The 10,473-nt window shown below is 44.4% G+C and overlaps 1 protein-coding gene across 10 annotated transcripts in view; it reads right to left on the bottom strand.

Annotated features, from left to right (window-relative positions):
- Positions 1-180: 180 nt before the first annotated feature.
- LOC138765233 (acidic mammalian chitinase-like) overlaps positions 181-10,473 on the bottom strand; it is a 53,365-nt gene continuing 43,072 nt past the window's right edge. For 8 of the 10 annotated variants that reach the window (XM_069942220.1, XM_069942227.1, XM_069942222.1 and 5 more), the window contains 4 exons: positions 8,295-8,474; positions 7,550-7,666; positions 6,466-6,601; positions 181-941 (listed from right to left, as the gene is read on the bottom strand). In XM_069942220.1, the coding sequence (XP_069798321.1) occupies positions 493-941; positions 6,466-6,601; positions 7,550-7,666; positions 8,295-8,474 (882 nt within the window). In that variant the 3' untranslated portion in view covers positions 181-492. Of the gene's footprint in view, positions 942-2,819; positions 3,429-3,452; positions 5,244-6,465; positions 6,602-7,549; positions 7,667-8,294; positions 8,475-10,473 lie in introns of those variants that run through there. The other 2 variants (XM_069942229.1, XM_069942230.1) reach the window with 2 other exon arrangements.

Below are 10,473 nucleotides of genomic sequence, written 5' to 3'. Positions count from 1 at the left end.
CACTTCAAACGCAGTCTCCAGCCTTCTGAGAGGCTTCAACCCAGGTCCTGGAGATGACACAAAGTGGCTGTTGGCCCATGGTAGGTTTTAAAAAGGTACTTTCTATCAGTTTACAAAAAAAAAACAAGATTCTTATCAGGTTTGGATTAAATTTTGACTTTATTAAATGCAGAAGAATTTTTGATCCAACATTACAATTTCAATCATTCACTATTGAAACGGAGCTTGTGTTTTCTGAATTCCCTAACCAGAAAGTGAACCTGGAAGAAGTCTGACTGCTGGGTTCTGCAGCTGTTTGAGGACCTTGGAAAACAGTGAATAATTGTGGCATTCTGGCTTCCAGCACCTTGGGGAAAATCAACTGAGGGCAGTAGCCTGAGATTCGTAACTAGATTCCTGATTTTTGCTGATCTGTTGATAACAAGAGAGGTGGTGAACGAAATAGTTGTAAATGAGAAAAATTGAGTTGATTTCTGGTTGGCAAGTTCTTGATTAACCTGCATTTTTGTCAGTGGGCCAGTTACAGCACTTGCACGCATCATAGAAAACCAGCCCCACGGGGCAGTTCCTCCAGTAAGTCTGATGTCCTGCACAAATGTAGAACTTGGAATTGTTAAATCGATCACTGTAAAACCCGTCCGGTCTAGTGTGGCACCAATCTGATTCTTGAGCACCATTAATGTGAGCCCATGTACAACACTTGCAGCCTTCATTAAAGACCATTTTCTCAGCGCACCTTTCATGAATGGTAATCTTAGCACAGCGGTAAAACTTGGTTTCATCTGTTGGGTCAATATAAATCCCTAGTTCTTTATTAGCACACCACCCTGCATGAACTCCCACATCTGCACCACCAGCTTCCTTGCTGCCATCTTTAATGTTGTTGGCCCGATGGTGTATTACAGGTGGAGGAGGTGGAATTGGAGTCTGGTTTTCACAGCCTGGAAGAGAAGAGTGCATTTGCTTTCAATTCAGTCCAAAGTGGGAAATTTACTTCCAGAGCAGCAACCTGATGTCTTGAGTGCAAGGAACAGGAAATCAGTTCTACAGCACAGAAACATGCCCTTTGACCTATCTTGTCTACACTGACCAATCTAATGCCATTATCTTCTGTTCAGCCCACATCCAGAATTCTTCTGTCTGGGTCTTGTCTTTTGAGTTTTACCCATCCTCATTGGCTCTCAGTTAACCAGTCATGATTGTAAAGTTCCATTGTCAGTCACCTATAAATACACCAACTCCCACAGTTACCTCGACTACACCCCTTCCCACCCTGTCCCCTGTACGGATTCCATTCCATTCTCTCAATTCCTCTATCTCTGTCCCATCTTTACCCAGGATGAGGGCTTCCATGCCAGATCATCAGATGTCCTCCTTCAAACAACATGGCTTTCCCTCTACCAACACCATATCCTCATTACCCGTACATCTGCCCTGGCCCCCTCCGCCTCCACATGCAACAAGGACAGGATTTCTCTTGACCTTTCCTACCACCCCTCCAGCCACTGTGTCCAACAAATCCTCCTTTGACATTTCTGCCATCTACCTGATCCCACCACTAGATGCATATTCCCCTCTCCTCCCCTTTCCACTTTCTGCAGGGAACAATCCCTCCCCACTAATCAACCCCTTTGGACTTACCCATGACCAAAGGAGATGCTCCACTTGCACCTACACCTCCTCCCTCAGCACCAATCAGGGCCAAGCATTCCTTCCAATGAAGCATCATTTCACGTGTGAAATCGGAAGGGGTCATCTACTGCATCCGGTGCTCCCGTCATGGTCTCCTCTACATCAGAGAGACCAGGCGCAGACTGGGAGATTGCTTTGTTGACATCCTGGCTCAGTCTGCCGCAATAGCCGTTTCAATTCTCCATCCCATTTTCTTGCTGATGTCTGTCCATGATCTCATGAGATCATAAATTGGAGGAACAACACCTCATCTTCTGACTGGGCCCCCACCAACCAGATGGTATTAATATCAACTTCTCTGGCTTTCATTTACCCCCCCCCCCCCCCATCTCTCTATTCCCTGTCTCTTTTTACATAGACACGATAAATTCAACCTAGCCCCTTATCACACCCAATTAACCTTTTGTTGGTCTGGATTCCTCCCCCCATTGTTTGAATTCTGAGACTTTCTGAGATTTCCTGCTTCTGGCCTATTCTGTTTATTCTTTGAAGGGCTCAGGCCTGAACATCGACAATATATCTTTGTCTCCTTTGGATGCTGCAAGACCAGCTGAGATCCTCCAGCATTTCAGAGTTTTTGTACTGCATGGATTAAGTTAATGAACTTAGAGATATAGTCCATTGTTTGTCTTTTCTTAATAAATCCAGTTTCGTCAAGTTTTACTATTTTTGGTACACAGACAGCCAATCTGTTTGCTCATAGTTTTGCTAATATCTGATTCCACCTGCATTGAATTCGCCCATTGTTATTGAATGAAGATCTACCAGGACCAATGCCTGAAGAGAGCGCACAAAATCAGTGAACCGGTGCAGACTCGAAAGGCCAACGTGGCCTGTTTCCGCTCCGTAAATGGTTATATGGTTATATGGTTAAGGTGATGGGAAAGAAGTGGGTGGGGGCTAATGAAAGCCAGAAAAGTCAATTTAATGCCATCCGGTTGGAGGGTGCCCAGTGACGTGCCAGAGACATGGACCAGACAAGTGTTATACTCATACTTTTATTAACAGACTACAACCACCACTAAATTGGCCAGTGGGAAAGTATCTCCATCTGTTACACCAGTAGGGTGGAGTATCACTACAGCTATAGTCAATAGCAAGCGGTCAGTACAATAGGGCCCCCCCCCATTACATCATCACACCCACCCCTCAAAACAAATGGACCAATTTTAATAAAATAATAGCAAAAGCAAAAGAAAAAAAATCATGGAAGATCAAGAGTTACAAACAGAATTAATGAGAGCACGTATGAAAAACCAGAGGCTGCAGGTAATACAGGGTGACTCCACTCTAATTATGGCTCAGATTAGAAATGGGCATTACAGAGCCTCTGAGGAGGCTTTGAGATTCGTGCTGATCTTCATAAGGGCACAGATGGAGGAGACTTGTCTCTAACCGAAGGACTTCAGACGCCAGGTGTGGAAGAGAGTGGAGAGCGCGAGGAAACATTCCCAAGAAGAGGGTATTGTTCCTTGAGGGTTTCTCATGACGGGAGAGTTGAGAAGGAGTCAGGTCAGTGGAAGGGCCAGCAGGCTGTAGACCAGGCGAGGCTAGACGCCTCAGGAAAACAGTGTCCTTTCTTCCAGCAGGAAAAATAACAAGCATACTGTGGATTAGCATAAAGCAGTTGAACACGCTCTACAAGCAGGTCAGCCTTGCTGAGTCTAATATGTTTTCTTAAAACTTCTCCAGGCTTAGATAGCCAAGTCAACAAGGTCGATCCAGGTTTCGATTTTCTAGGGAAAACAAAAAGACGTTGGTGAGGTGTTTCATTGGTAGCTGGACAAAGTGGTGTACGGATAGAGTTTAATGCTTCTGGCAGCACATCTTGCCAGGGGCTGGTGGGGAGAACTTTTGATTTTAGCGCTAGAGAGATAGCTTTCTAGATTGTACCATTACTGCGCTCCACTTGACCATAACCCCGTGGGTTATAGCTGGTGGTATGACTAGTAGCTATTCCCCTATTAAGAAGGTATTGCCTAAGTTCAGAACTCATGAAAGCTGCCCTCTGTCACTATGTTAGGAAAATACTGAAAATCATATCAAGACATTTAATAACAGAACTAGTAGAAACGACAGCATATGATGTAGTGAAGGGAAAATTAGAGAATTCATCAATGATGTTAAGGAAATAGGAACTTTTATTATTTGAGAGTAGTGGTCCTTTAAAATCCATATTGAGGCATTTGAAAGGTCTAGATGCGGAAGGTTTGTAATAGTGTGGTTTACACTCCATATAGACAGGATACTTGTTAGTCAGTTTTTTGATGACTTCTAGTGAGGGACTTCACATAATGATAAAACCTAATGACCCCTGGGTGGCATAATTCATCGTGAAGGTATTTCAAACAGTCTAGCTGCAGATTTGCACAGGTCAAGTGAGGAAAAAGCGTCCGGAGAGTCATTAAATTTTCCTGGGCGATATTGTAATATATTGTATATCGTAACCATAAGTCGAGAGCTCAATTCGCCAACGCATTATCTTATTGTTTTTAATCTTGCTCCTCAATTTAGTGTTGAACATGTTGGCGACAGATTTTTGATCAGTCAGTAAAGTGAATTTCCTTCCATCTAAAAGGTGTCTCCAATAGTGAATGGATTCTACAATAGCTCGCACTTTTTTTTTGATAGAGGATTCCCTGACCTCCGGTCTGTGTAATCTCCGAGAGAGAAAGGCCACAGGTCTGCCAGCTTGATTTAGTGTAGCTGCTAAGGCCCCGCTTATTAGTATCACTTGAGCACTTCTTCATCTTCTTACTCTTCAACTCACGGCGTGAGCTAGGCGAGGACTCTCGCACACGGCAGGCTCTGGCCCAGTGCCCTCATCTTCCGCAGTTGGCACAATTGGCCTGCCACGCAGGGCACTGAGAGCGAACGTGCAGCACCAAACTGCAGAAGTACCAACTTCTGTAGCGGCCTCTACATTTTAGTTTAGTGGTGCTCAGCAGTGGATTGTCGCCATGGGCGAGCCTTGGGGGGAGGGGGGGGGGCGCTTCAGCACCTCTTTCTTTACCGAGGGCTTTAGCACTTTGTAGTGCAGACTTAAGGATCTTCACTTGTTGTCGAGCTGCATTAAAGGTTAGGCCGGAGTCTCCAGTAAACATTGCCTGATGTACCCTGACTCCATTCCACTTATGAATGTGTCCAGCATCAAGGATTCTGGGTGGGCTTCGGCCATGACAGCAGCGCAAGAACAGGCTCTGGATAGCCCTTTTAGTGTGAGCGCGAAAGCATCTTCGCTCTCTCCAGCTTGTTGACTTCGAGTGTGAAGTTGATGTCTTGCGAACAATGTGTTCTGTGGCCGGTCATAATAGGTCCTGAGGAGATTCACTGCATTCTGGTAGAACAGCTGTCTCCCTAACCACAGAGTAGGGGACTTCTCTGAGGAGGGCCACAAGATGGTCCATTTTCGCTGCGTCTTGCACAACATTGTTCGCTCGCATGTATGCTTCAGAACACTGGAGCCAGTGGTGAAAATTTCTCCAGCTCGGGTGGTATCTTGATCTATCTCAAGTCTTCCAGGTTTCAGGGAAGTATCCGTGATTGAGAGTCTGTTAATAAAATTGATATGACATAGACATGGACCAGACAAGTGTTATACTAATACTGGGCTTTTGTTAACAGACTACCACCATCACTAAACTGGCCAGTGGGAAAGCATCTCCATCTGTTATACCAGTAGGGTGGAGTATCTCTTTAGCCATAGTCAATAGCAAGCAGTCAGTATAATAGTGCCCCCCCCCCCCCCCATTACATCATCACACCCAGGCGGAAAATGAAGTGGTGTTCCTCCAATTTACGGGTGCTCTTGGTCTGCTTCACTTGGAAGTAATGTTTGGGGCCTCTTTCTCACAGTTAACTAACCATGCTGGTCTTTCCAATCTCCTCCATCTTTCAAAAGTCCCAATACTCCATTTCTGGTGTCCTGATCTTAATTACAGCTGCCTAGGTCCTGGACTTCCCTGCACCTCCATCTACTTAGTTTCCTTCTTTAAAACATCACACAGCCAATCTTTGGACATCGGGTTCAATGTCAAATTTTGTCTGATGACACAGACTTATTGTGGAATATAAAGTACAGCATCCTGTGTGAAACTCCGAAGAACTGATTTATCTTGCATAAATTATCCACCATCTGTAATATAAAATACCGGTTTGTAGAAATGACATTTTAAAAACTGCGCATTACTGGAGCTGAAGTAAAACACTCAGCAGGTGAAGCAGCATTTGTGGAGACAGACTTTGTTAACATTTCAAGAAAGGTTGTTTTCTGTTGGTACCAATTCTGACAATGGTATCAGACCTAAAAGATTAACTGTTTACCTCAGAAGCTATTTGATTGCAAAGTGTATTTGGAATTTTCTGTTTTCATTAATGATTTGGCAGTATTTGGAAATAGTCCTTCTCAACGCTGACCTCTTGGGTATGTTTCTAAATTAAAATTTTTAATGTAGACATAAAGCACGGTAACAGGCCATTTTGGCCCACGAGTCCGTGCTGCCCAATTTACACCCCATTAACCTACGCCCCCAAGTACGTTTTGAATGGTGGGAAGAAACTGAGCCCCCGGGGAAAACCCACGCAGACATGGGGAGAATGTGAAAACTCTTTATAGACGTCGTGGGGATTTGAACCCCAGTCCTGATTGCTGGCGCTGTAAAGGGGTTGCGCTAACCACTAAAATATCCAGGCTACCCTAACCCTTTGTTCAAGATGATCCATACATCTCACCAACTATCCAGTCAAACCTTTGATGCAAGATAAATATTTCACCTGGATTAATGTTAAGAAGCTTTTTCAATCGGGTCGTGAGAGGAAGAACTCCCTGGTTGCAGTGGTTGTTTAGATCATCAAGGTCCATTGTCCAAACAAAAGCCCCTCCAAATTTGTTACTCTTGATCCACTGGACCTAGAATAATAAATTAACAACATGAATGCTCATCAATTTTTCTACAATCGGATACACACAGATAACCATTACTTAAATGAGTGGTCTAGAGAATCAATTGGGCTCCTACATGGGATAAGATTTCTGGACCTGCCTGTTGTTGGTGATTGAAGACAACACTTCAAACTTCGTTTCACCTAATATCAAAGTGAATGTTGTAAAACCTCCAGATCTGTCGAAGTCCCAGAGTTTGTAAGTGTTCTGGTGAGGACTATAGTAACAGACTACAAGACATAGTCATGGGATTTGTGTTGTATTTTTACTAGTTAGGGTAGAATTGGAATATTTTAACCTGTAGAAAGGATGTGTAGGACCCAGACAGGATGCAGGAATGATTCATTGTAAAGGATCTGGGGTAGGGGTCCAACAGGAAATCCAGGGTTGCTCTCGAGGGAGGGGGTGGTTGGGAGGAGATTTCATGACCAAAAGGCTTGTTCCTATGCTCCCCTGGTCAATGTTCTAATGGGTTTTGACAGGGTAATGAAAAGGAGCTGCCCAAGAGCGATGGTTAAAGTTTTGGGCAGATGGCATGTGGGATGTAAGGAAGAACACCTTGTTTACTTGTGAATGGATCAGTCATTCCCTTCCCAAGGTAACCAGGCCTGGTGTTGAGTAAGAACAACTTAGAGCTGGGTGTGGGGTGCCAGGGCCATGAGGCTGATTGAATTGGTCCACCAGGGGTCAGCATAGACAAAGAGCTGAATGGTCACTTGTACTTTAACTAGTCCATGGTTTTCTGATACAATTAACATTGAGAGTAGTTGCCTATAAAATTCCACGTAAAGCAAGAAGCCCTGCATTTACATAATATCTTTCTCACACAAGGGCAAATCCACACAATTCCTACCGTAACAATATCACAGAATGTTCTGGAACTTGATAAAAGTATCTCAGAAAATCAAACCATACTTTGACAATGTAGCTGTCTATATCATCGTATCCAAGCCAAATCTTCTCCTTGGGTGCAGAGGAGGCCCGGTGGTCTTTAATCAGCTCAACTTTAGCTTGCTTTAAAAAGTCACAGATCTGTCAATGAGAAGGGGTGAACATTGTCATGTGGTTATCATCCAGTGGAGCGTCTTTGAACAGTGAGAAGTGTTGGAGTTCAGAGTCCCCTTGTCCATGAATCACTGAAATGAAAGCAAGGGTTCAGAAGGCAAACTGCATTGGGCTTCACTCCAAGAAGACTTGAGTGAACCTTTCAGGTCAAGAAGTGCACCAATGCCTCTCTTAGAAGACCAAGGAAGGTCGGCATGTCACCCCATTCCTCAACAGCTTCTACAGGTGATTCATCGAAAGCAGACTTGCAGCATGCATCACTGCGTGGGACGGGAGCTGCTCTACTCAAGTTCAGAAGAAGCTGAGAATGCAGCTCAGAACATCATGCAAACTCTCCTCCCCTCCCTGGACTCCACCAGCATCTCCTGCCTTCTCAGAAAGGACCCAACCTGTCCCAGACTTGTTCCTTGTTGTCCTCCCATTGAGGAGAAGGTTCAAGCATGTGAAATTGCACGAGTTTCCCTGAGGTCAGTGAGGCCCTGAATCAACCCCACAACCCAGTGCCTTGCTCTGGACTAATTGTACACGTGTCAGTATTGACGTAATCCAGGGATGTAAATGCTGTATTCACTTCTGATGGATCAAAGATCCTCACCTCGTAGTAAGCCCAGTAACCTGGGTCCTTGGTGTAGTTGCCTGCAGGCCCAGGCCCAAGGGTAGTCCCACCACTTCGATTGTCCAGTTTGAGTGTGAACGTCCGTCCGTATGTGGGGAATCCAATGATCATCTTCTGCAGGGGCAAGCCATTTTCCTTCCAAAACTTGGCAGCAGATTCCTACCTTGGCAATGATCAAAACAGTCCATCACTTTTACCTCTGGATATTTTTGGGATTGCACAGACAGGCAGCGAGTTTTGTGTTCAAGAGTGTGGGGCTGAAATGTGCACTTCCCACGCTGGAGGAACTCAGTGAGTTGAGCAGTATCCATGGAAGAAAAAGAATGGGTAACATTGTGGGCTGGAGCCCCTCATAAAGAATTCATCCATAGCAGAGTTGTTTCTCAGCTTCCCAATTTCTGTGTAATCACCACTTTGCCTGGGTTCTTGACCCCTTGAATTGTATTCACCAGTGGTGGAAGAGTTTAGCTCATTCATGACCAGGTAGGATTGAGAGGGGAAGAAAGAAAATGCTATGTTGGCATTCATTTCAAGAGAAATAGTGTCTAAGAATAAAGAGGTGTTGGTGAGGCTCCACTGGGTACTGGTGAGACCCCATCGGGAGTATTGTGTGCAGTTTTGGGCCCCCTATCTTAGAAAGGATGTGATGTTGTTGGAGAGGGTGCAGAGATTTACTAGGATGATTCCCGTACGAGGAGCGTTTGGCAGCTTTTGGGTTGTATTCATTGGAGTATAGGAGAATGAGAGACAGATCGTATTTTGAAAGGTTTTGACAGAGTGGATGTAGATGTTTCCCTTGGTGGGTGAATCAAGGACAAGGGGGTCATAGTTTTAAAATTAGAAGTTATCCATTTAAAATCAAGAGGAGGAAGAACTTCTTTCATCAGAGGGTCGTGGATCCATGGAACTCACTGCTGCAGACAGCGGTGGAGACCAGATCACAGGGCATATTTAAACAGGAAATTGATAAGTAACTCATTAGTCAGGGTATCAAGGGATATGGAGAAAAGGCTGGAAATTGGAACTAGGTGTGAACTTGGTGACTTTTTTCATGATTTGAGATGTTTCCAGTCCCTGTGACAGGTATCAGCATTAACAAGGACATAGAGCGAGAGGAGTCACGTGATGGAGTAGTGGCCGGACGGTGAACTCCAGCCCTCTCCAGAAAAGTCGGGAAAAACAAGAGAAAACACAAAGGCACAGAAATAAAAGTTACAGAAAAGTGAGTATAAAGGTGGAAAGAAGATGGCGACAAAAAAAGAAAAGTCGAAAGCAACGGTAAGAAGAGAGGAAGAGAAGACAAAGGAGGAAAAAGGTGAAGGCCTTACCTGTCCGAAGAGGCCCGCTGCGGAGAGAGAAACCCGCTCCCTCAGGTCGGTAAATAATGGACTACAAAAATGGCTCGCAGAGCCGAACAAAAGTGCGCAACCGCGCATGCGCGAAGTTTCGCGCATGCGCGATGCGAATGAAAAAAAACACACCGACGGGAGGGGGGACCAGCTGGGGAGTCGATCTCCACAGCCGGCAACGACAGCTGCAGAACACCTGCAGCAAGAAGAGACCACAGAAGACAATAGAAACAAGATAGAAGAGGAGGAAAGGGCAGCAAAGAAACAACAGATGGCCAACCCAGAGGAAGAAGAAGAGGAAGAGTATGGTGAAATAGAAGAAGAAAAGAGAGGCAAGGTAAAGGATATACTTGCTCTTATTAGAGGATACATGGAATCATTTAGAGAATGGCAAACACAGGAATTTAAGGATTTAAGAAAAAGAATAAACAACACAGAAGAGAAAATAAATAAAATGGAGATGACCTTAACAGAAATGGGAAAGAAAATGGACAAGATGGAAGAGCGGGCAGTAGCAGCAGAAATGGAGGTAGAAGACTTAAAAAAGAAATTGGAGGAATCTAATAAAAAAACTAAAGAGACACAAGAACTACTAGCTCAAAAAATAGATACAATGGAAAACCATAACAGAAGAAATAACATAAAGATAGTGGGCCTTAAGGAAGATGAAGAAGGCAAGAATATGAGGGAGTTTATAAAAGAGTGGATCCCTAAGACCCTAGGATGTCCAGAACTACAGCATGAAATGGAAATAGAAAGGGCACATAGAGTATTGGCCTCTAAACCACAACCACAACAAAAACCAAGAT

Source organism: Narcine bancroftii, chromosome 5 (assembly GCF_036971445.1).
Source record: "Narcine bancroftii isolate sNarBan1 chromosome 5, sNarBan1.hap1, whole genome shotgun sequence".
Lineage (NCBI taxonomy): Eukaryota > Metazoa > Chordata > Chondrichthyes > Torpediniformes > Narcinidae > Narcine > Narcine bancroftii.
The sequence above is the reverse complement of the archived record's forward strand: the minus strand, read 5'-3'. Positions and strand labels throughout refer to the sequence as shown.